General features: G+C 38.9%; 1 protein-coding gene across 11 annotated transcripts in view; it reads right to left on the reverse strand.

Annotated features, from left to right (window-relative positions):
• The window catches only part of Plc21C (Phospholipase C at 21C), a 935,201-nt gene that overhangs the window by 72,365 nt on the left and 835,098 nt on the right, over positions 1 to 27,738 (reverse strand). For all 11 annotated transcript variants that reach the window (XM_068375234.1, XM_068375236.1, XM_068375240.1 and 8 more), the window contains 2 exons: positions 15,834 to 16,005; positions 13,890 to 14,062 (listed from right to left, as the gene is read on the reverse strand). In XM_068375234.1, coding sequence (XP_068231335.1) covers positions 13,890 to 14,062; positions 15,834 to 16,005 — 345 coding nt within the window. The remainder of the gene's footprint in view (positions 1 to 13,889; positions 14,063 to 15,833; positions 16,006 to 27,738) is intronic.

Consider the following 27,738-nt stretch of genomic DNA (forward strand, 5'->3'; position numbering starts at 1 on the left):
TCATAAAAATCGCTACAAAGAGATATTGTAATATCGTAACGATACTGACAACTGCGTAACAAAAAAAACTAAAGGCTAGTTAATATTTGAAAACAGATCGAAGATTATCTAAAGAAAACCTATTAAAAGGATAAAATTTTCTTAAAATAACAAAATCCTTTAATTTAATTTAAAACTTAATACTACAAAAGAAAGAATACACTTATCATTCTTTGTAAAAAAGCAAGACAGACTTTTAGCCTAAGTCATAAGGCTATGACGTCATCAATGGACGAGATGTTTACATCCCGCCCTTATGCTTTCGTGAGGTTTAAATGTTGAAAAACCTTCTAATACTACCTTTTAAGTTATAAACACGTGATCACAGATCAAATAAACAGATAAGCGAATGCCAGAACCAGAAAATTAGGTATACATCACCAAAATACTTCTAAAATCCAGGTTAATCACAAGTGAATTCCAACACTTCTTGCTCGCAAGAGCGCAGGGAAGGTTCTGAAGTAATTGGAATAGTTTGGCCTATCTATCGCCAGGCCGCTAGTGTACACCTGGCATATCTGCGATTGCCACGAGATTTCAAATTTCTGCGGAGCGTCCAAGGGACTATAGCCATTCTTATATAACCAGTGGGTAAGTTTTATGTTTAAAAAGGTAGTTTAACTGACAAAATTTTCATTTTCATTTTAAAATATCATACAGCAATGTGTAGAATATAGAAATCCACTTTTGATGGCATTTATGGACTATGAAAATGCCTTGGATAAGTGTGCACTAGTCAATTTTGTGGCAAGTCCTGCATTATCATGAAGTTCCTCTTAAATATGTATATTTGAATAAGTTCGTTCATGAGCATAGCAAGTGCTAAATTAATGTTAATGGAGTCCTATCTAATGAATTTCCAGTCGACAGTGGAGTACTCCAAGGAAATGTGTTATCATCGTTGTTTATGCTCCTCATGAATTTTTGTAATGTATAGAACAGCTGGGGAAGGCGGAGAATAACTGAATTGGTAACAAGAAATTAGCGAACCTTGAGTATGCTGATGACGCTGCCCTTATAAGCAAAACACCACAGGACTGGCAAAACTTGCTTACCAGAATGCATGAAATATCATATGAGGTTGGGCTTAAGATAAAGAAAAGAAAGACAGATGATGAGAATGGAATATGCAATGGAAGATGAAATATCATTAGAAGGAGAAAGAATTAATGAGGTGGAATTAATTAAATATTTAGGAAACATGATCACTAATACAGGGTTGTTAAAATTGGAGTTTAATGAAAGATTGAAAAAGTAAACTAAACAATAGCTAGGTTAAGTAAAATTTGGAAATCAAATTGCTTGAAATTAAATATGAAAAATCAGGTTATATATCAGTTTAGTGAGATTGGTGTTACTGTATGGACATGAGTTACGGTATGACAATGAAACAATATCCAACAGATTTTGTAGACTTGAGAACAAATTCCTCAGAAGAATATTGGGAGCTGAATGGCAGGACAGGATTAAAAATGAAACTATGAGAGATTAATAAAGTGCCATATGTGGATGAGATTATGGTGAGGGGTAGATGGAGATGGTTTGGTCATGCTCTTTGCACCCCCTAATTGAGATTAGTTCACCAAACTTTCAACTGGGCTCCACAAGGCACTAGAAGAGTTGGAAGACCCAAGCCTACATGGCTGAGGACTACAAAGTGTGAAGTAGGAGATGATGAATGGAGAAATATTGATTTAAAAGCTCAAGATAGAGATGACTTGCAAAATCTAACGGAGGACCTTTGCGTCAATAGGCGTACGAGGAGATAATGATGATGATCATATCTTATATATTTCATATTAGTATTGTTCATTGTTTTCACGAGTAAAAGTTAGCCTACTACAGTGGAACCTCTACATACGAATTTAATCCGTTCCAGAACCAACTTCGGTTGTAGAAAATGTTCGGATGTCGAAACGAATTTTCCCATAAGAATACATGGTAATTCATTTAATTCGTTCCTCGGCCTAAAAACCCATAATAAATCCTTAATAAATGGCTATACATAATTACGCATAACAATAACATAACTGCATAATATGAAAAAAGCATGTAAAAAAGATAAATATAAAGAAATAATGAATAAAAAATGTGTTTTATTTCCACTTTACCTTAGAGACAGGCCACCGCAGGTGTAGGATTTGCTACCCAGGAGGAGACGGACGATCGGCGAGAAGGTAGACATGGTGTTAACATGTTCTTTAAATAAATACTCTCTCTCTCTCTCTCTCTCTCTCTCTCCTCTCTCTCCTCTCTCTCTCTCTCTCTCTCCTCTTGTTCTTCTTCACTGTTAGTGTTAGAGACGTCTATTAATTTTTTTTTTTTGAGAGAGAGAGAGAGAGGAGAGAGAGAGAGAAGAGAGAGAGAGAGAGAGAGAGAGAGAGAGAGAGAGAGAGAGAGATTAAACAAAAATGAGATTAAACAAAAATGTGTTGTGTACATATGATTTTTACCAGTGTTAACGAGTTGAAAGACAGTTAAATGTAACTAAAAAAAACAATATCAGCGAATCTGAATTCCTTTATTAACTAAAACAAATATTGATACAAACACACTCGTGTGCGTATTCGCAAACACACACACACACGCACAAGGAGACACGATCGGTGAGGAGGTAGAGATGGTGACTGCGATAACATACCGTAACTTACACTACGGAAATTTTAATCTAACTAAGCTTATTTATTTTTTTAGTTTATTTTTATATTTCATATTTTTCACATTTTTTTTTTATTTTTTATTTTCATCACTTTCAGTGACGAGTTACGGTATGTTATCGCAGCCACCATCTCTACCTCCTCCCTGACCGTCTCTCTTACTGCGTAGCAAAATTCTTGCACCTGTGTGTGTGTGTTTGTGCATACGCACACGAGTGTGTTTGAATCAATATTTGTTTTAGTTAATAAAGGAATTCAGATTAGCTGTTATTACTTTCTTAATTTCATTTAATTGTTTTTCAACTCGTTGATGCAATTAAAAATCATATGTAGCCTACTCTAAACACATTTTTGTTTAATCTCTCTCTCTCTCTCTCTCTCTCCTCTCTCTCTCTCTCTCTCTCTCTCGGAAAAAAAATAATAGACGTAGACGTATCTAACACTACAACAGCGAAGAAGAACGAGAGAGAGAGAGAGAGAGAGAGAGAGAGAGAGAGATTTTATTTAAAGAACATGTTAATGCTATGTTTAGAGAGAAACAGAAAAAGAGAGGTCTTATTTAAAAGAGCTTGTTAACGCTATCTTGGTTTTCTTTGCTTCACTTTTTTCTTTCTTTCTATTCATCACGCTGGCCCTTCTCACAAATGATCGTTGCCAACAATCTCTTTGTCCTTTATCCCTATCAATAAAAGGCGCTCTATCTCTTCCAGGGTATTGCTACGATGTCTTGTAATAATGGTGATCCCCTTCGATGGTTATTTGCTTTAATGGCTGCCTTCAGCTTGATGATCGTCAAGATCATAGGCCTATTCCGGCCATATTGTTTAGCCATACAGTATCACTCACATGCACACTGCTCTCATGTTTTTCTATAATTTCTTGCTTCAATTCTAATGAAAGAATTGCCTTCTTCCTGTACTGAAACTTAGCTTCTTAGGCACCATGATTATAGGTAAAATCACAAAGGAAATGTGAGAAAAGGAAGAAAATAAGCACTGTTAATAACAGACCAAACAGAGGACAACCACATGATACACACAAGAACAGAGAACTGAGCACTCGACACTCAATGGCGTAATGTTTACTTCGTGTGTCGAAATAAAATTCGGGTGTAGAGTCAAAAATTTGCTCGAATTTTACTTCGGATGTTGGAAAATTCGGATGTAGATACGTTCGGATGTAGAGGTTCCACTGTATCATTATTTCTATTTATTGCCATACTATGCAGTACAGTATTTGTCATGTTCTTACATGCGCAGTCTATTTTGAAGCCTCTGAAATACCCAAAACAGGAATGATCCAGTTCATAGTAACAACCACATAAAAGGTGGAATTACAGAAGAATGACCAAACTTTACGTCTAATGAACTAAATTTATATTACGTCTCACTCTCACGGAGCCAGAAATATGTTTTATTTTTCATAATTTTTTTGTTCAGCGTATACCTTATTAATTATACATTATAGAATACTTCTTGTGTCAAAGGAAACAAATGAATGTTTTCATTACATTTCTGCATAACGTAAAGTCCATTATTACTGACGAGTAGTTAATCTCTTGACGGCTATGTATGGTGGAATTATTACAGACATGTTTTTTTTTTTTTTACACATAGAATACCAGTCCTCTACCATTATTTATAGAAAATCCTATAAAACAAATTTCTGAAAAATTATTCTATAATCCCTTCAAAATGAATGGAAAAAATATTTTGGTTGCTGAGAGTGAAATGCAAGAGAAAATAAAGAAAAATGTATTCCGTAATCAGCAATACAACAAATAAATATAGAAATGTAGGTTATTATTCTATAATCCCTTCAAAATGAATGGAAAAAATATTTTGGTTGCTTAGAGTGAAATGCAATAGAAAATAAAGAAAAATGTATTCTGTAATCAGCAGTAAAACAAATAAATATGGAAATGGGGAATGGTTGAAAGGTTTTTAAGAAAGCAATTAAAAATGACAGTGTGAAGGTAGTACGATTTGAGGCCAAAAAATTTAGTGTATTTTACTCTGCCGGCATGGAGGTGGAAGGAGGCGGTAAGACGTGCCACCCAAAAACATGGGAAGTAACACTCAGCTGTTTAGATGCATCTGCAAAGAGGATTGCTGCATTCACAATAATTATTTAGAATGTCCGCTCTCATTCGTCAATGATCCATACTAGCTGACAGTACATACAGTGCCATGTCCACCCAGCCACGCCTTACAACACCCTCAATTGCAACTATGTGGTCCACCATTGCCAAATGCAGAATCAAGAATGACGCACTTCACAACACAAAGTCTTACCTACCACTTTTTACAAGGAAAAGGAGAGTTGTCATGTGTCATAAAATTATTCAATTACATCTCATTACAATTGTTTCCCAGAAATAAATATTTATCATCTATTTTAGAGGGAGGAATATATATTCATGTGTGTGAATATCTATATGCCTGAGCATATATAGCCAGTAATAAATAATGTTTTCTTTTCTTCTAACTATGAAGAAATATAGTGTACACAAATAATTGGATGGGGAAATCTATGGCCAATTTTCTCTCTCTCTCTCTCTCTCTCTCTCTCTCTCTCTCTCTCTCTCTCTCTCTCTCTCTCTCTCTCTCTCTCAAGTTTGTTTGCCGTGTAATTATACATTATTGTAGACATTTTATGTCAAAGGAAACATATTTTTGAACATTTCTTTATAAAGTGAAATATTTTATTGAATAGTTGTTTTCTGGGCTTGAACCTGTGCCGGCCAGTGAATAAGCTCCTATTAGCACTTATTCTTAGGTAATTTACTGCTAAATATACCAGAGAAAAAATGTAAAGGAGTGCTAGGTTAACTAGCTCGCTCACCTATTGGTGTCGGTAGAGAATTGGGCGTATAATCCAGAGGTCCCGCACTATTTAGATTCATCCACAACAAAGACCCCAATAGAGGAGAGCCGTTCAACCTCACTCGGCACCACCAACTCTGCATCCGCTCAGAACCCAACTCCTTTTTAGCACGCCTGTGTTGTAACCCGCTTTTTTGTGCTCTCGTGTTTTGCCTATTTTTCACTGGATTATGGCTTCTTCATCGGTTTCCCAGGAGACACCGTCTAAGTTAAGTACCAAGCTATGTTTTGCTGTGTTTTGAGCAATCTAGATCGTTTAATATTTAAATTATAGGAGTTTATTCTCTTCGATCATCTCGGTCTTGCTCGATTCCGCTTACAGTTGGTACTCCTGTTTTGAGAGCTTTTAGTTTCACTCGCGGTGTTACTAAGTGTATTATTTTTATTATTAGTTTAAATTTTATATGTTTTATTGTGGATATTCATTATTTAGCGTTTAGAACCCTTGTGGTTCATATTTAGGGCCGATATCAGTTACGTATCGTAGATGGCTTGCCGACCTTCGTTACTGGGCGGCAATTTTATTATATAAGCCATCAGGTTGTTGTCCTTTGGGATTTATTTATTATGTTGCATGCCTTGCCCTAATTTTTTATGTGTATATTTATATATTTTTCAACGCTATTACTTTTATAATGAATATTTGTGCTTATTACTCCGTATGATCTGTTTTGGTAGTGTTTGGGGATCGTCAGTTGGTAGCCCTGCTGCTCCGTAGCACGTGATCCTCCCCCAAGCTCCCCCTCTCGCTAGGTGGGTGGCTAGGCTTCTCTCCCCCCTCCCCTAGGGGACCGTTGCCTTCCCTCCTTTTAGAGGGGGTAGTTCAGTGTTTATGGACTTTGTCCTCCGGGTGTCCCGGCGGTTTCGTCTCTGTCTAGACGGGTTGGCCACCGGTCAACAGAGTAGGATCCCGGTGCACCCTATTATATATTTACCTATCACACTTTTATTATGTTATACGAAACCCTCCGGGTTCTGTTGGCGGTTCTTATCTACAGTTCCGCCCCCCTCTTAATTTATAACAGTTCCTATGATTATATATGATTATATATGACAGATCACTATCCCGGAGTTCCTATATGTATTGGTTTATGGATGTACTTTTATTTCCCGGTCCGGGGCTTAACCTCGCTCCGGGAAATCAGACACCATGTGTCTTAATTCTTTGTTGCATCCTTCTTTATGATCCCGGCTCGACCGGAATGGATAGCTATACTCTAGTCTTAAGTTAGACTTATGTTTAGGCCCCGGGTCCTCCGGACCCGCCCCTACTTAAGAGTATTACACTTAAGCTCTAGTCTTAAGTTAGACTTATGTTTAGTCCCGGGTCCTCCGGACCCGCCCCTACTTAAGAGAATTACAGTTTCTCATATACTATTCTTTTTATAGATGGTGCATTGTCAGACGACGGCCTGTGCGGCTGTTCTTCATCAGCCTTGTGGCCATACCGTATGTAGGTCTCACGCCCTCTGCGGAGTTCAGCTGGAGGACATTGTGGTCTGGCACCCTGATAACTGTATGGTCTGTTTTGACCTCATCACCACCCTCGGATCTGATTCGGTGAGTCCCGTTGGCTATGTTGTCTTTCTAATTATTTTACCTTTTTTGGTATACATACACTATTTAGTAAGATTTCTATGGTCTTGAAGGACCGCCGGGAATCTTCCTTTCTGTAATTCCCACTATTATTTCAGGCATCCCCGGAGCAGAAGACTGCGGCTCGGGCCACACTGAAAGTGTGGGTTGGGGGATTTGCCCGAAACGTGAAATCTAAACAGCCTTACGTCCTATCTGAAGACTACTGTGCCATGATCTACCCTAATGCCAAGTCTTCAGCCGCTGTGGCTAGGCATGTTGCGGCACCCATCATTGCCGACATTGATGCCACTATAGCGGGATTCATCGACCAGGAACAAGATCCGTTGGATGCCCCCGGAGATCTGGAAGACAATGTTGCTTCCTTGAACCTGGATGTTGAACCTATGTTGTTGGATGATCCGGATGCAGGTAGGGTGGTAAGTGAGGCAGGTGTTACCGGCGCTGAGATTCCTATCCTCAGCCCCGCTCTTTCTTCTTCATCTGATCTCTCTTCTTTCCATGGTTTTTCTGGGGACCGTGATTCGTCTCATCGATCACACCCGGTTCCCCCCAAAGATAAGTCTATATCTAGAACTTTGCCAAAAGCTCGTAAGCCCCACAAGGCTTCCCATAGTTCCAAGTCAAATACAAACCCGTCATCTAAGGCTTCCGGCTCCTCCTCTAAGTCTCACGACCCGGGAGTACAATCCGCCACTTCTGCTCCTAGCCTGGGCCTTTCCGAATCAGCCATGCTTCGCATTGTGTCGGAGATGCAATCCAAGATTGTGTCGGAAATGCAGGCCAAGATGGACACGATGTTCTCTAACATTGGTCAGAGACTTGGGGCATTAGAGCAGGGTGCTCTGGAGCGAGTTCAAAGCTCTCTCATCCCGGATGCCTCTAAGCTTCCGCCGTTTACCAAGAATAACCCTTGGCGCATGGCTCTTCATTCCCCATTCTCAGACGGGATGTTAACATTGGAAGGTCTTGGTACTCGTCCTCTAGAGGATTTTGAATTCTTTCCTCCTGGTCTCGCATTTCCATTTCATGGTTATGCCAGGCTTACCGAGGAAGCTCTGGTTCGGCTGGATAAGGTCCCCAAAGAGACTGTCATTTTCCCAAAAGAACAAGCCCAATCTGTTTGGGCTAGGTTTCTGAATGATATTGGTTGCACCAATACCATGTTGACGCCTCATAAAAGTTCTTTCACAATGTTCTTAATGGACAAGAACACCGTGACTCCATGCGTCAATAAGGTTGCAGAGCTTGCTTTCCAATATGCTCTGGAGGAGAAGCCCTTGCCTCCCATCCGAGAGGTGGATCCGATCTCCCTCCTTCTTCCTTCAGGTAATGAGTGTTGGGACAATGTCCATACCACCTTTACTTCTGGCAAGCTAACAGCGGACTGTGCTTCAGTTATGTTTAGTGAACGGCTTCCCCGTCTCCCGGAATCCCTTATTAAACAGGAGTATGATTCCCGCCTACGTGTTGGTCGAACTTTGAACTTGGCCACGTCTACGGAATCGATAGCCTTAACTTATGATACTGAGAGTATCTTTAAGTCTCTCAATAAGGCTACTTTGCAGTCGTTATATTTCGATTTATATGACTTTGCTATTGCTAAACGTAGGTGCCGCAAACACGTCCTGGCCGAGGCGACTATTAGGCACGAGCCGAATAAACTTATCCGGTCCTCTTGCTGGGGTTCAAATCTTTTCCCTGAGGATCTTGTGGAGGAAGTCTTGGCAGAGGCTACTAGAGTTAATCAGAGCCTTAAAGCCCGTTGGGGTTTGACTCCTAAGCGGAAATATGATCCCGCAAATTACAAAGCCCGGGGTAGGAAGAAGCTCCGCCCGTATACCTCCACCCAGTTCCGGCAACAGCAGAGTAGTTCGTCCGTTTTCCGTCAGCCTCTTCCTCCATCTCCTGCTGCTCCTGCACAGCCTTCCACCTCTCAGGCTCCTTCATCGGACGACTATGTCACCGTTCTGCTCCCTAAGAGCCAGCTTCCCGGTGCCTCCACCACCTCTCCAGCCTTTAACCAGTCTTATGAGGCTCAAGGCTCTTCCCAGAGTTATAACAGAGGTAGAGGCTACCACCGTGGTTCAAACCAGAACAGAGGTAGAGGTAGATTCTTTCGCAAGGGAAAGAACTTCCGAGGTGGACGTGGAGGCAACTCCTCAAGCCAATACTGAGGTGCAGCGGGTAGGGGGGAGGCTTTATGCCTTCCGCAACAAATGGAGGTTCAGTCCCTGGGCTTTCAGTATCATCTCCAAGGGACTAGGGTGGAGTTGGATTCAAGGACCTCCTCCTCCGAACAGATTTCATCAACATTCCACTCCGGACCTAGTCGAATTTGTCCAGGACCTGTTACAAAAGAACGCCATACAAGAAACGAAACACCTGAAGTTTCAGGGTCGGCTGTTCAGTGTCCCGAAGAAGGATTCGGACAAGAGAAGAGTGATTCTAGACCTATCCCTTCTCAACTTGTCCATTCAATGCGACAAGTTTCGAATGCTTACTTCCCCGTGGGGGCCGTCACCACCTCTATCGATCTTACAGACGCCTATTATCACGTCCCGATAGCGAGACACTTCCGTCCGTATCTAGGCTTCCGCCTAGGAAACAAAAATTACTCCTTCAAGGTGATGCCTTTCGGGCTCAACATCGCCCCAAGGATCTTCACAAAGTTAGCAGAAGTTGCTGTTCAGGAACTCAGAAATCAAGGGATTCAAGTAGTAGCCTATCTGGACGACTGGCTCATTTGGTCAGACACCTCCCAAAATTGCCTAAAAGCCACTCACAGAGTCATCCAATACCTTCAATCTCTAGGCTTCCAGATCAACTTCAAGAAGTCCCGTCTTCTTCCGAAATCAAAGTTCCAATGGCTCGGCCTGCAATGGGATCTTATATCTCACACTCTGTGTCTTCCCAAACCCAAGAGGTTAGAGATTGCAATGAACACCAAACGCTTTCTCAAAGACAAAGTAAGTTCCAGACGACTCCAAGAGAGGATCTTAGGGTCCCTTCAATTTGCTTCAGTGACGGATCTACTTCTGAAAGTAAAATTGAAAGATATCAATCGTGTCTGGCGTTCGAGGGCGAACCGGAAGCTCCGGGACAGGAAAGTCCGCCTTCCTCCCATTCTCCGGGAAAGACTTCTACCTTGGACAAGGGCCATCAATCTGTCAAAGTCAGTTCCCCTTCGATTTCCGCCTCCGAAGTTAGTCATTCACACGGACGCATCCCTATCAGGTTGGGGAGGCTATTCTCAGCTCAGGAAAGTTCAAGGTCTTTGGTCTCCCTTATTCCGCCAATTCCACATCAATGTGCTGGAGGCCATGGCAGTTCTTCTAACCCTGAAACGTCTCGCTCCATCCAAGAGACAACACCTTCGTCTGGTTCTCGACAGCGAAGTGGTGGTCCGCTGCCTCAACAGAGGCGGATCAAAATCAGGGCCTCTGAACTATGTTCTAGTAGCCATATTCTCCCTAGCAGCCTCGAACCATTGGCATCTTTCAGCTGTCCACCTGGCGGGAGTCCGGAACGTAGTTGCAGACGCCTTGTCCCGGACCTCCCCTCTAGAATCGGAATGGTCACTCGATCTAAAGTCATTCCGGTGGATTCTCTCTCGGGTTCCGGGTCTCCAAGTGGACCTCTTCGCCACGGAGTCCAACCACAAATTGAGAGTATATATGGCTCCCAATCTAGACCCTCAGGCCTACGCCACAGACGCCATGTCACAGAATTGGGACATCTGGGAAAGGATTTATCTCTTTCCCCCGGTGAATCTTTTACTGAAAGTCCTAGACAAACTGAGATCCTTCAAGGGACGAATAGCCTTGGTCGCACCCAACTGGCCCAAGAGCAATTGGTACCCTCTCCTGCGAGAGTTGAGACTACATCCTCACCCGATACCCAATCCGGTTCTGTCTCAGATAGTACAAACACGCGTTGTGTACGCTTTCTCAAACATTCAGAGCGCCCTAACTTTATGGACTTCATGAAGTTTGTGGCCATGCATGGTGCCAATATCGATCCTCAAAACACCCTGTTCCTAGAATCAGATAAACGGGATTCCACCATCCGCCAATATGATTCTGCGGTTAAAAAGTTGGCTAAATTTTTGATAGACTCAGACGTACACTGTATGAACTTGAACCTTACAGTCACTTTCTTTAGAACTTTATTAGAATCAGGTCTGGCAGCCAATACTATCACCACTATTAAATCTGCCTTGAAAAAGATCTTCCTAGTGGGTTTTAACATAGACTTAACCGACTCTTTGTTAGCTTCAATTCCGAAAGCCTGTGCCAGACTGAAACCGGTTACTCGTCCTACCCCGGTTACCTGGTTCCTTAATGATGTACTCAAATTGGCTTCTGATACCATTAACAGTTCTTGTGATTACATTCCCCTTCTCAGGAAAACACTTTTCCTGGTGAGTTTGGCTTCCGGGGCAAGAATTTCTGAACTGGCAGCTTTGTCAAGAGACCCGGGTCATATTGAGTTCCTTCCTTCGGGAGAGGTCCTTCTTTCACCTAACAAATTCTTTTTAGCTAAGAACGAAGACCCTCAGAACAGATGGTCCTCCTGGAAAATTGTTCCCCTCACGCAAGATCCGTCTCTGTGCCCTGTTACTACTCTTAGGTCTTATTTATCCCGGACCTCCTCTAACTCCTCGGGGCCTCTATTCGTTAGAGAACAAGGCGGTACCATTACCATTAAAGGGATCAGGCAACAAATCTTGTATTTTATTAAACAAGCTAGCCCTGACTCTTTTCCTCTTGCACATGATATCAGAGCGGTTGCTACTTCGGTGAACTTTTTTCACCACAGGAATTTTACGGATCTTTCCAGGTATACAGGGTGGAAGTCACCCTCAGTGTTCAAGAAACACTACCTTAAACATTTGGAAGCCCTTAAATTTCCTACAGTAGCTGCAGGGAGCGTAGTTACCCCCAGGTAACTCACATGTTAATTCCTTGTCATTTTATCTCTCCCCCTTACCTGCCTCATTTATACCCTATTTGTATTCGTTGGTTTCGCACCTGATTACTATTATTATATTTGTAAATTTTTGACTCCTGAGTATCTGTATATATCATCACTCACGGCATTATTATACCTTACCTTTTTTGTCAATTGTTCTACCAAGTGGATTTATGTTCTTTTTAAGATACCCTTATAGCTGTTTTTGGCACTCATCTCTGATTAAAGCAACTTGTATTTCCCTTGTGCTTATGTTTTTTCCTTTATTTTGCAAGTTTGGTGACATTTCTCTTGTATATATTCACTGGCCGGCACAGGTTCAAGCCCAGAAAAGGGATTTTGACGTAGGAAAAATCTATTTCTGGGCGAGGGACCTGTGCCGCCCAGTGAACCCTCCCAGCTCCTCTCCCTTGGAGTCCCCAAACTTTGGGTGCTAAGGAGTTGGGTTCTGAGCGGATGCAGAGTTGGTGGTGCCGAGTGAGGTTGAACGGCTCTCCTCTATTGGGGTCTTTGTTGTGGATGAATCTAAATAGTGCGGGACCTCTGGATTATACGCCCAATTCTATACCGACACCAATAGGTGAGCGAGCTAGTTAACCAAGCACTCCTTTACATTTGTTCTCTGGTATATTTAGCAGTAAATTACCTAAGAATAAGTGCTAATAGGAGCTTATTCACTGGGCGGCACAGGTCCCTCGCCCAGAAATAGATTTTTCCTACGTCAAAATCCCTTTTTTATATATTTCAAATGCTATTTATCACAAAATTATTACATAATCACTTAGCATTAACAAAATAAAAATGCAAATATACAAATTAAAGATGCATTTACAGGTTAAAAAAAATATATCCAAGAGTCGCAATTCTCGTATACGGCTAATGAACGCGGACCAGTGTCTCGTACCAAAAGGGTTAAGTTTATTTAAAAACTTTTTCTATAATTCTCTTTCTATTTTACTGAAACATACAATATTCACGCCACTATTAAAATTAATAAATGGTTGATCATGAAAGCATAAGAACCTCCCCTGGACAGTATATTTAGAAAACTGTGCTCAAAGATCTGCGTCGTATATCAAAATGTTACCGAGTTGGAAAATAGCAAAAGATTCCCAAATAAATAGCTTATTCACATCCTTCTTATCTATAGATTTCCCTGAGCTAAATGCAAAGATCAACTGATAAAGGTGTATATGAAATGTCAATTTTTATATGTATGAAGACTTAAATTAGTCAGAAATTAACCACACAGAAGTCCGAGAGAAAAAGTAGCAACCTTCCTCAAAGCAAAACCGAACAAACACACACCCAAAACGAGTGAACTACTCTCACTGATATACAAAGTAATACCAGAAGCCATCCTCAATTCATAGTTAGATAAGTTATAAATGATAAAGGAAACACTCAATTTATCATGAGGGAGACTCCGAATAACCACTATTGAAAGTCGTAACTAAAATCTTTTCGGGAACATCTACTTGAATAACAATGTTTGTGAGAGACTATGTGACAACAGAGAGTGAATTATGTTGCTATTACCAACCAAATTTTGCCATGGTGGGCAAGGGATGTGAACTATTGAAAGGAAGGAAAAGATAAATTTTTAGTTTTTTGAAGTAACGCTGATATTGAGTCAGCTTTGAAAGACAAAACAGTAAGAAAATCAGGATAGACTCAAAAAATAATTAAGCATACTGTAATTACCTGGCAAAGCATTCATAAGCTAAATTTTACTAACCTACTTAATTCTTCTTTATCGGTTGTCGTCTTTCCTAAGCCCTTTCTTTTTTCCCGGTGCTGTTCTTCAGCTCTTCGTTTTATATCTTCTACCTGTTTATCGTGTAAGGCTTGTAAAGTTTTTACTTGCGCTGCTTGGGACATTCGCATAGCTTTATCCAAAGCAGTAAAAATCTGGAAAAGAAATTTTGGATTAATTTTGCTTGTCATATCCTGAAATAATCTTGGAGTGACATACAACAATTCAGTAGCAAAGAATATATCCTGATAGTTTTTGGAGTTTCAAATCACTTATGTAGAATTGAGATATATAAAAGTTTTGTATAGTTTGACAAACAAGTATCATACATAAAAAATCCTTCATAGTTTGGCACTTAAACATCTAATTTGGCTCTATAGTTAATTGGACTACAAATCTGAAAGAAAATTGCCTCAACAGTACCGCGGATCTACATCACCCCTGTACTCCTAATTTCATTGCTAGTAAAAAAACATCTCTTTATTTAACTAACTTGAAAAACCTGTATTCAATAACTTCTTTTGTTGATAATAATAAGGCATTCAAAAGAATAAGCTTAACCTGTGAAAACAATTAGGCAATTGATTTGTCTTATAAATTGATGACTGTCTCTACAGGAGATAAGGTTTTAACAACAGACAGAAAGAAGTATTAGCATATTGTACTTGCCTTTCACCTGAGATAAAAATCTATCTAATTTTTTGTGAAAATATTAGAAAACTCAGTGACAACAGATGCATTACAAGATATCTTTGAATATGCATTAGCCCATTTGGATATATCTCGGCAATGTTTTCATAACGCCTGAAACAATGGTACAGTACAGCATCCGTGCCAATATCTTTCACATCCACATCAGTCTCATATTCTGGATCCTTCTATAGTAAAACATACAAATTCAAGACTTTAGGGTTTCTGTTCTGTTTACTACTAACAGTAACCTTTTCCCCTGTACTAGGCAAAAGACTTGTTTCAGCTGCTGAAGTACTAGCGTTTATGTTAACACTATTCAAGAAAAATCTGAGATGTGCTGGTGGCTGAGCCTAAACTAAGCTGACTTCTACTACCATTAGAAATGTGAGGCAACTGTTTTTTTAGCTCTAACCAAATGTTTTAAAAATTTAAAAGCTTATTCAAAATTTTCATACCTGGATTCACAGGAAACATACGATATACCATATAATTAATGATGGTATAAAGTGGTTGCTCATGAGTGCTTACTTAACAAAGCCATGAAGTTGCTGGTCATTCCCTACATTCAAGGAAACCATTGTTAAATAACACTAGTTCCAATGACATGGGATACAAAGAGAAGATCTTTATCACCCAATAATAAACTCCTTGAGCAATCAGCACAAGAATGTTTTGTTAATCCAGAAAAAGACACCCCCTAGTAATCTGCAGCTAAATGACCCCTAATAACACAATAAACACTATCTGGATTCACAAGTAGAACTGCACGACCACTTAGCAACAGAATGACAAAAAGACTGAAAAGATAAGAGATAGGATACTCAAGCACTCTTATTGTCATATACCACTATGTATAAAATCAATACTGTACTCCATGAGAGGGGTAAAATTATTAGTGAAAGAAAATTGGAAATTTTTATATTTTAGGATAGACATCAACATTTGACCAGGTTAGAAAAAGAAGCAGCATGACTGCTAGTGAGATTAAAAGAAATAATAATACTGTTATAAAGGAAATATTTCTATTTGAAATTAGTTTGTAAGAAACATCAATAATATATGAAAATATCCATTGGCCATAACTAATCTAAAATCTCTCTATAATTATTAAGCTGATCCTAAATAGGTGACATGGAAGTATATTATAAATTCAAGAGTATCAATTTCAGGAAGTTAAAATACCTCCTAGAATAAATTAAGAGTAATCTAAATAAAAAGTATTATTACACTTACAAGTTCGTGGTATTTTTCCTGCAGTTTTTTTTCTGCAATTAACTGTGACTGCATAATTTCATTGAGACTTCTCTGATGAGCTTTGTCTTGTTCTTGTAACTTTTCTTCAAGCTCCTCTTGCATTGTACTTAATTCCTGTGAACCCTCCTTTTTAACAGGCCCTGATGGTTCTCTGAAAATTATACAAAGATTTTATGCATATAACCATCTCAAAAATATGAAATACATATTCTCGACCATTTGAATCTATAAAAAAATGAATAGGCCTTCAAATATAGTTTTGCTGAATTTTCTCTCTACCTGGTTGACTATGTATACAATCTGAAAGGCAATTAAAACTTGAAACTTGAAGCACTAGTCTTGAATGTAGAACTCCAAAAGCTGTGAAATGAAAATCAAAGAATAAATGCATTTACATAAGAGAAAGACTAGCTATGAAAGATCACCACAGACATATATAAAAATAGGATGCTACAAACTCATATCATCTAGCATTTGGTTCTTAAAACATATAGATCCAGATTAGTAACCAAATAATGATCTGTCTCTTGATATAGAGCACAGAGTACAGTACAACATCATAGATCAAACACCCCACAACTCAAACAATTCAGTGACTGAACTGAACAATACTTTCGAACATATGGTGTGTGGTCTCCAAGGACTTTCCTGGAAAAGGCTAGAAAAAGGAACCCAACATGACATACAATTAAATAAAAAAAAATAATGTCTCCCTTGCTCTAGGGATAGGCTCTCTTGAACCCATCACAGCAACTCCAATGCTGAACATTATCTAGCAACTAATAACAGGTTATCTCTAGAACCAATACTAATCCTGGAGACAATGCTACTTGCGCCATCATCTTCCAGCTGACCGCTGAGCTGTCTACACTTTCAATTCCACTTGAAGTGGGAGGTCAACATCTACTGTTAAGTAACAGGAATAAAGTTATGATGCGGTTATTTATCTTTCTTAGTCATAACATTCACATATTAGGGGGATCAATTTAATGCTAAAGATCACTTTCAGTGATTTGGTTTGTTTGATTATGCGATCGGCTTTGTATGACATATGCCGCCATTCACTCTGCCTTCTTGACAGAATGGAGGTGATCAAGTTTTGTATCTAATTACCTCTTCTACTTTTATGAATTTCTCTTCCCATTTAATTTCAATTATCAGTTTTCTAAGGTTAATCGTTACTGAATTTTTTTTCAGTTAACAGAGCCAAGTATTTATCACAGTTGCTGGTATATGAGTTTCAGCTCGAACTTTCCTGTTAGCTTGATACAGTAACTGTCCAGAAGCTATATGGTTTTCTTTTAGTCTAGCTAAGTTGCTGACACTTTTTAAATGATGTTTAGGCTAGCATAGCTTTAGGTATTTGGCATAGGCCACCCTAATATTATTATCACTATTATTATTACTAACTAAGCTACAACCTAGTTGGAATAGTCAGATGTTATAAGCCCAAAGGGCTACAAAATGAAAAATAACCCAGTGAAGGAAGGAAATAACGAAAAAAATAGAACAATGTGCCTGAGTGTACCATAAAGCAAGAAAACAGTGAAAGACCATGGTACAGAGGCTATGGTATTAACCAAGACTACTGTAGAGGACAATGGTTTGATTTTAGTTTCCTACTCCTAGATGAGCTGTTTACCATAGCTAAAGAGTCACTCCTACCCTTACCAAGTGGAAAGTGTCCATTGAACAATTACAGTCAACTAGTTAATCCCTAGTGAAGCAGAATTTTTTGGTTATCTTAATATTGTCAGGTGTATGAGGAAAGAGGAGAATCCCCTCTATATTATATTATATATATATACATATATATATATATATATATATATATATATATATATATATATATATATATACATACACACACATATATATATATATATATATATATATATATATACATACATATATATATATATAATGTATATATATATGTATGTATATGTGTATATATATATATGTATGTATATATATATATATATATATATATATATATATATATATATATATATCCCCTCTGATGGTCCAGCACTTTGCTGCAGTAGAGGGGCTTGAGTGTCTCAATGATGGGCTGGGCAATAGCGGTAGGGTAGTTTATCCACCCTGGCAGGCTTAACCATACCGCTAAGGCCAGTTCTGAGTGACCAGACCAAGACTGGACCCCTATAGGCCTTCTCCTTTATTTCAGATAGGCAAAGGCTATGAGAAGGAAAACTCCAAAATCAAACCAAACCAAACAAGACCCCAACGGCGGAGCTTCCCAGCGCCGGCGGAAGAGGGTAATGCCTATCGGGCAGGCAACAAAGCGGGCCTTGACATAACAAGAACCCGGCAGCCCGATGCAACCAACATCGGAGAAGCCGCCTGTCTCATATGTCTTGAGCCGCGATGAAAACGATGTGGGCCAAGTGTGTGTGCGTGGCCGTTGCAAAGCCACGACCACCCAAAACAATATACCCAGCTACTGGCATTCTGTCGTTTCCTCCACCCTTCTTCTGATAGGAGGCTGATGGCTAACGACAGAACCCAATACTCGGACACGAGTGGGCGCCGCCGACGACGACGACATATATATATATATATATATGACCTAGTTCCCTTACCCTTTCATACATCGAAGGGGCAACTGTCAACATGATAGTTTGCTTTTTCTGAGCCTATTTTCCTTAAATATAAACCTGATTAATAGTATGGGAAGAGTAGGCTCTCTGCTTGGAGATACTAAAAAAAATTAACTGACTGCATAACAGCAACTATTGTGCATCTTGGGGGTAAGGCTTGGGAAGCTGTAAAATGCCATTTCTGTTTACAGTGGATTAATTCTGCACAGGATAAGGATCAACAAACAGCAGGCTCAATAGAAAATGACATTTATATCCCTTCAATGTGTGGTGAAAGGATTAGCTAAGATCACGGGTTACACTGAGTATTTACCAAATAAGAAAAGCAGGGATCAGAAGTAAGGAGTTTGGGTAGAGGGGTCATGGTGGACCAAGGCCCCTTCCAAGTAGTACATTTTGGGTTGGAGGATAATTTAGACCCTGAAGAGGAGGCTGCTTTACACTGGAAGCCCTCAGAGAAGACTTTGGTCTTCCCTGGGAGGCATCCTTTGGGAGCTCTTCCGGGGTTTGGTCAGGTTACTAGGTCGAGTTCAACTCAAGTTTCCACTAGACAGGCTATCGTTCATCATGGATTTGGGCAGCCTGTGTCACCTGTGGACACTTCAGTTATTACTAAGATAGTTGTGGTATTGATTCACCCCCTTTATGGTGATACTGCCTAAGGCTCTGTCATTACTGGGCGTTTTCATGTGCTCTGTCCGGTTCCTCTCAGTCCCAGCACCCAGCAGTGGCTGAACCTTTGGTTTACCAGGCTCAGGAAAAAATAAAACAGTGAGGGTGGTAACTTCTGACCTCGAGTGGATTCAGTAAAGGCAACTTCTTCTTTGGCTGTAAAGGAAAGGGACCTAGTAGGAAACTGTAGGCAATGTGGCATGGCATTGATTTTTGGCTTAATTTGAAAACTTTTCAATGTAGGGGCTTTGATCTTCCTTTTGATATAGAATTTTTAAATTTTGCAGAATTTTCTTAATTATATTGGATGATTAAAGATCCATCCTTTAGAACATGCCCCAGCTTACTTTGAAAGAGATTATCCTAATGAGAGCCAAGTCTGGTCTTTAAAGCTTTACAGAGTCATTCTCAGATGCTGGTGATTTTTCTTCTAGACCACAGTTTGCTTGATGTTCCAGTGGTTGGAATGACAGTGCCAGGCCAGAAAAGTCCCTTCTTGACCAAAAGGGACTAGGATCAATGAGACATGTTTAATGGTTCCTCAAGAGTGGCAGAGTCAAGGGACAGGACAAACCCTAGACTGACCATATGCAATGATAAGTACTCCAGCCTACTTTCTATCAAACTGGGATCAGGGAGGGCAGAGAAATTGTTGCTTATGACTCAGCAGGTAGACCTATAGGCTCCCTAAAGGTCCATTCCCTAGCTCACAAGGACAATGAAGGTCCAGATACTACTAGACCTATGATCGAGCAGGGCTCAAACTCATATTCAACCGAATACAAGTCTCCTTAATGAAAGATTCCACACTGCCCAAATAATGTAGTTTATTTGTATGCCAGTTGTGATGAAAATATATAGTATGCTCATTCTAAAGAGACTAGAGAGAAATAGTGATAAAAAAAAACTGAGAGATAAACAAACAGGATTTAGAAAAGGTAGAAGTTGTACTGACCATATTTTCATTTTAAGACATGTTGTACAGTAATATGTAGAATGTAGAAATCCACTTTTGATGGCTATGAAAAAGCCCTTGATATTGTGCTCCGGCCAATTATGTGGAGAGTCCTACGTTATTATGGAGTTCCTCATACATAAGTAAATTTGATTAAGTCTGTTCATGAGCATAGCAAGTACAAAGTTAATGTTAATAGGGTCCTATCAAATGAATTTCAAGTGAACAGTGAAGTACTCCAAGGGAATGTATTGCCACTTATGTTGTTTATCCTCCTCGTGGATTTTGTAATGCATAGAACAGTTGGGGATGCTGGAGAAGGATTGAACTGGATTCGTATGAGGAAACTAGCAAACCTAGAGTATGCTGATGACTCTGTCCTTATTAGTAAAATGCCATAGGACTTACAAAGCTTGTTTACCAGAATGCATGAAATACCACATGAGGTTGGACTCAAGATAAAGAGAAGAAAGACTGAGATGATGAGAACGGAATGTGCAATGGAAGATAAAATATCATTGAAAGGAGAAATGATTAATGAGGTGGAATCAATTAAATATTTAGGAGCTATGATCTCTAATACAGGGTCTTTGGAATTTGAGTTTAATGAAAGATGGAAAAAGCAAATCAAACAATGACTAGGTTAGGTAAAATATGGAAATCAAACTGCCTGAAAATACATAAAAAAATCAGGCCATATATCAGTTTTGTGAGATTGATGTTACTGTATGGACATAAGAGTCATGGTATGACAATGAAACATTATCATTATTATTATTATTATTATTATTATTATTAGTAGTAGTAGTAGTAGTAGTAGTATCATTATTATTATTATTATTATTATTATTATTATTATTATTAATAGCTCAGCTACAACTCTAGCTGGAAAAGCAGGATGCTATAAGCCCAAGGGCTCTCACAGGGAAAAATAGCCCAGTGAGGAAAGGAAATAAGGAAGTAAATAAACGCTATGATAAATATTGAAATATTAAAAGAAAATCTTCTAAAGACAGTAACAGCAAAACAGATATTTCATATATAAATTATAAAAAGACTTATGTCAGCCTGTTCAACATAAAACACATTTACTGCAAGTTTGAAATTTTGAAGTTCTACCTATCCAACTACCCAATGAGGAAAATCATTCCACACCTTGATTACAGCTGGAATAAAACTTCCAGAATACTGTGTAGTACTGGTCTTCATGATGGAGAAGGCTTGACTATTAGATTTAACTGCATACCTAGTAGAGTATCACAAACAAGATGGAACTGACCAGGAAGATCTGAATGTAAAGGATGATCAGAATTATGAAAAATCTTATGCAATATGCATAACGAACTAATTGAACGCTGATACTAGACATTAATATCTAGATCAGGAATAAGAAATTTAATAAACTAAGTTCCTGTCCAACAAATTAAGATGAGAATCAGCAGCTGAAAACCAGACAGGAAAACCATACTCAAAACAAGGTAGAATGAAAGAGTTCAAACACTTCTTCAGAATAGAGTGATCACCGAAAATCTTACAAGACTTTCTCAATAAACCAATTTTTTGAGCAACTGAAGAAGACACAGACCTAATGTGCTTCTCAAAAGTAAATTTAGTCATACAGAATTAAAGAAACATTATTAATGCTGAGATCTGGATGTTGAAGAGCCACTGTCCTTGACCTACTTACAATCATATTTTGAGTTTTTTTAGGATTCAATTTCATGCTGCATGATTTGCACCTTGCACTAATTTTAGCTAGATATCTATTAAGGGATTCAGCAACCCCAGATCTACATTCTAGAGATGGAATAAACGCAAAGGGTGTAGCATCATATGCATATGAAACAAGGTTGTTTTCTAGGCCAAACCACATGTCATATGTATATAGTTTGAAAAATGATGCCAAGAACACTACCCTGAGGAACACCCTCTAGCACATTCCTATACTCACTATGGTACCCATCAACAACAACTCTTTGCGATCTATTACTTAAAAATTCAATGATGATGCTATGATACAACACACCCACTCCCAACTGTTTGAGTTGGAAAACAAGGGCCTCCTGATTAACACGGTCAAAGGCAGCCCTAAAATCAAGGCCAATCATACAAACTTCCTGACCACAATCAAGGGATTTCTGTACAGCACTGGAGATTGTAAGAAGGGCATCACATACTCCAAGGCCTTTACGAAAACCCAATTGTAAACAAGAAAACTGAGGATTTCTTCAGCAAACCTATTAAGAAGTTTTGCAAAAAGACGCTGAAAAAATTTAGATTATTGGGGAGTTATGGAAATTGGGTGGTAATCAGTTGGACTTGAGCTACCACAAACACATTTACATAGTGGAGTAACATTACCAATTCTCCAACAAGTGCTACAAGCTCCTCTTCTTGCTAACTTACACAAAATAACAGATAACTTTAGAGCTAAGAAATCTGCAGTCTTTATAAAAAAAACAAAGGAAAAATACCATTTGGGTCTACACCTCCTTAGGCATCAAGGTCCATTAAGAGAGCTTTAATTTCCCGAAATAGAAAAGCTAAAGCTAAACTATTTAGTTTAGCCTTAGGAAAACAGGAACGAGGAAGATTAAGTTTCTTATTACTCTGCTTACTGTCAAACACGTCAGCCAAAAGGGTTGCTTTTTCCTTTGGACAGTGAGTGACAGAGCCATCTGGTTTAAGTGAAGGAGGAACTGTTGCATCTACACCAAAGAGTGTAGATTTAAGGGTAGTCCACCATTTATGTTCTTGGGTTGTACCAGAGGGGGTTTCTTTTATGGTTAAATTGTATTCCTTTTCAGTTGAAGCATAATTTCTCTCAGCAAAAGCTTTAAGCTGATTATAGTTATTCCAAGTCCTATCTGATCTGTTGCCATTCTAAAGATGATAGGCCTCCTGCTTCTCCAAGTAAGCACGTCTACAATCACCATTGAACCATGGTTTGTCTTTCACTCAGTACCTTAGCACACAATTATGTTGACTAGATTCTCATCCAAAGGGACAACTAGATCAACACTACTATACAATTGAGACTAATTCAAGCCCAAAAGATCACTCACAATTCCATTCCAGTCATTGAGATATCATATAAATCTCACATGAGTATGATACATCAGAGACAGGCTGCTCACTCTTCACTACTAATGAAATCAAGGCATGATCAGATGTCCAATATTGAGAATCAACCTGACTTGTTATAACGCCAGGGGAGTCGGTGTATATGAGGTGCAAGCAGTTACCAGACCTGTGAGTTGCTTCACTTATGATTTGCTCACAGCCTGATTCAAAAGCAGTCTAAAGCTCTTAAGCCATGGCGATTGGCAGGAGAAACACAATTTAACCCCTCCCTATGGTGAGCATTAAAATCACCAATAAAGACAAAAGAGGCCTTTCTATCATCTTCTTGTATCTTAGTCATAATGGTAAGAAGACAATCAAAGATAGAATCATCCATGTCTAGATTCTAGTATACCGAACACAAATAGAAATCGTTATGCCTGCCACAAACTTTTATTACCAGAATCTCATGACATCCACATTCATAGCATGACTTATGATACGCAGGGTACTCATTCCTAATATACACCAACATTACCCTGACCCTAGGAATGGCATCCCGTTTCAAATTTTTGGCTTCTTAAAACCAGTTACAAGGACCTCAGATGAGCGCCTCATATTACAAACCAAAGTTTCTGATTACAATTGAATATCATACTATCTGGACATAACAGTAAGGTCTTGAATACTGCATTTGCATGCATACCACGAATATTGCAATACAGATGACATTGAAAAAATCTATGATGCACTGGTCCTGGATTTTGCTCAATGCCTCCAGACAGCATAAGAATTATTGGTATTAAAAAGGATACATCATACTTAAAAACTAAATTAACAAGATTGATAACAAAAACGATATGTACAGAAATTTAAATAAAGTGATTGATCAAACCCATAGACTATCAAAAAGAAAAAAAATAAAGTTGGAAAACTGGTCAACATGGAGGAGCCGATACACTGTGAAAGGCTAAATATCCTCCAGGATAGCCACTTTAACTGAGGGGAGGACAGTAAGGATGGTTTTGAAAAGAAAAAGAAACAGATAAGGAAAAGACAACCTCTTGATAAATATCAGGCATCCATGGCCCTTATATTAAGCCTGACCAGCACACCTTTTAGAAAAAACATGAAGAAATAAAAATAAGATAGAATAGTGTGCCAGAGTGTACCCTCAAACACGAGAACTCTAACCCAAGACAGTGCAAGACCATGGTACAGAGGCTATGGCACTACCGAAGACTAGAGAACAATGGTTTGATTTTGGAGTATCCTCCTAGAAGAGCTGCTTACCACACCTAAAGAGTCTCTACCTTTACCAAGAGGAAATTAACCACTGAACAAGTAAAGTACAGTAATTAACCCCTTGAGCGAAGAAGAATTGTTTGGTAATCTAAGTGTTGTCAGGTGTATGAGGAAAGACAAAAATGTGTAAGGAATAAGCCAGACAATTCAGTGTATGTGTAGGCAAAGAAAAAGTGAGCCGTAACCACCGAGAGGGATCCAATGTATCACTGTCTGGTCAGTCAAAAGACCCAATAACTTTCAAGCAATATTGACTATAATTGGCCTTGCAAAGGGAACTGTATGCATTCTAAAGATTCTATCTAGTAATCCTTTGATGGCTTTCCATTTCTTATCTACATCCTTTAGTCAATGCTCAGTTAGCTGTCCGACTCCTTTGACATAGTCTTGTTTCATATTCTAATTAATGATCAAGGTTAGCTAAGTAACCAGCCTCAACACCGAGAGCCAATTTGCCAAGCGATTCACGTGTTGTTGGAAAATGGAACGGTCAAGACAACTCTGTTTAACTAAAGATTTACAATACGTAGCAACCTACATGAGAATTTCACTGAAAATATTTATGATGTTTATGTTGGTGTTTACCGTCTATAATATACTACATGAAATACTATCAATATTTGGACTCTACAAAACCCAAATCACACTAGAATGATTGGTAGTGTAGTGATAGTATAAAAAAAGCATACCAATAACTCAAGAATCCTAACTTAAGTCTTGACTGATATCAAATTTGAAAAAGTACCGTAGAGGTTTTGTGGAGTAACCAAAGGAATAAATTTGCGTATTGAACTCTTAAATAAAATATATCACTCTGCTAAACTAGTCTATTTCCCCTCAGGAATCTAAGATCTTTATCTACATAGTTTGTATTAGCACAGGGAATTTTAAGGTACAAAGTGTACGCTTACCCAATTACACCCTTTTTGGAGTGGAGCTCCTCCAATGTCCTCTGCCCTCTACTAGCCCATATCTTCAAGGGTTTAATCTTACATAGGTAGAAGGTTTACTAGAGGTAGATTTCAGTCCGTTACCTATTTATTTTCTAAGGGTGCTTAACCGTACGATCAACTCTCATCTCTGTGATCTCCTATGCATGACCTAACGAATCTGTTCTCAAATGTGGGAAGACAACTTGAACAAGACAGAATAAGAGAAGTTAGAAAGTTGTGGGAAGCCTTGCAGCTGTTAGGGGCATCAGAACTGATGACACAACCAATGCTTAGTTGAAGATCTTTATAATTAAAAAAATAGGATAAAAATGCTTTAATTAAGTTAAATAATTATGCGAAGCTTGAGGTCAACTGTTTGAGGATCTAAATCTCAAGACCCATTGCTTACAAAAGTGCTAAACAAAAAAGTGGAACCTCTACATACGATTGTCCTAACATACAAATTTTCCAACATCCGAAGTAAAATTGAACCAAATTTCTGTCTCGACACCCGAAGTGATGCTCCAACATCTGATGTAGATCTTGTTTACGCCGGTAGATGGCAGCATGTAAGAGGGACGCCATTGAGCGTCGAGTGCTCTGTTCTCTGTTCTTGTGTGTATCGTGTGGTTGTCCTCTGTTTGGTCTGCAATTAACAGTGTTTATTTTCTTCCTTTTCTCACATTTCCTTTTTCATTTTACCTATAATCATGGTGCCTAAGAAGCTAAGTTTCAGTACAGGTAGTGGTGAAAAAAGGAAGAAGGCAATTCTTTCATTAGAATTGAAGCAAGAAATTATAGAAAAACATGAGAGCAGTGTGCATGTGAGTGATATGGCTAAACAATATGGCCGGAATAGGCCTATGATCTCGACAATCATCAAGCAGAAGGGAGCCATTAAAGCAGATAAACCATCGAAGGGGATCACCATTATTACAAGACATCGTAACAATACCCTGGAAGAGATGGAACGCCTTTTGTTGATAGGGATAAAGGACAAAGAGATTGTTGGCAACGATCATTTGTGAGAAGGGCCAGCGTGATGAACAGAAAGAAAGAAAAAAGTGAAGCAAAGAAAACCAAGATAGCATTAACAAGCTCTTTTAAAAAAAGTCTTCTCTCTTTTTCTGTTTCTCTCTAAACATAGCATTAACATGTTCTTTCAATAAAATCTCTCTCTCTCTCTCTCTCTCTCTCTCTCTCTCTCTCTCTCTCGTTCTTCTTCGCTGTTATAGTGTTAGAGACGTCTATTATTTTTTTTTTTCCGAGAGAGAGAGAGAGAGAGATTAAACAAAAATGTGTTTAGAGTACATATGATTTTTAACAGCGTCAACAAGTTGAAAAACAATTAAATATAACTAAGAAAGTAATAACAGCTAATCTGAATTCCCTTATTAACTAAAACAAATATTGATACAAACACACTCATGTGCGTATGCACAAACACATACACACAGGTGAAGAATTGCTACACAGTAAGAGACAGACGGTCGGGGAGTACAGTGGTAACGTGTTTGCCACGCATTCGCGTGGCAAGAGATCGATCCCCGCCCAGGGCCGTGAGTTTAAGCTGTTTACTGGGGAGGCTACTGCTGTGGTAGGGCACCACAGTAGGGGGTTGGGCTTGCCCGGCTGACGTTCTGGTGAGCATCTATTCTGATGGAACTGGAACTGAAACCAGACACCTTTAACCTTTAGAGATGGTGACTGCGATAACGTACCGTAACTCGTCACTGAAAGTAATGAAAATTAAAAATCAAACGGAAAAAAATGTAAAAAATTTGAAATATAAAAATAAAAAAAAATAAATAAGCTAAGTTACATTAAAGTTTCCGTAGTGTAAGTTACGAAACGTTATCGCAGTCACCATCTCTACCTCCTCGCCGATCGTGTCTCCTCCTGTGTGTGTGTGTGTGTGTGTGTTTGCGCATACGCACACGAGTGTGTTTGTATCAATATTTGTTTTAGTTAATAAATGAATTCAGATTCGCAGATATTGTTTTTTTCAGTTACATTTAATTGTCTTTCAACTCGTTGACGCTGTTGAAAATCGTAAGTACACAACACATTTTTGTTTAATCTCTCTCTCTCAGAAAAAATTAATAGACGTCTCTAACACTAACAGTGAAGAAGAACAAGAGAGAGAGAGAGAGAGAGAGAGAGAGAGAGAGAGAGAGAGAGAGAGAGAGAGAGAGAGAGAGAGAGTGAGAGAGAGAGAGTATTTATTTAAAGATGTTAACACCATGTCTACCTTCTCGCCGATCGTTCGTCTCCTCCTGGCGTAGCAAATCCTACACCTGCGTTGGCCTGTCTCTAAGGTAAAGTGACAATAA

This window comes from Palaemon carinicauda, chromosome 6 (assembly GCF_036898095.1).
Source record: "Palaemon carinicauda isolate YSFRI2023 chromosome 6, ASM3689809v2, whole genome shotgun sequence".
In the NCBI taxonomy this organism is placed as follows: domain Eukaryota; kingdom Metazoa; phylum Arthropoda; class Malacostraca; order Decapoda; family Palaemonidae; genus Palaemon; species Palaemon carinicauda.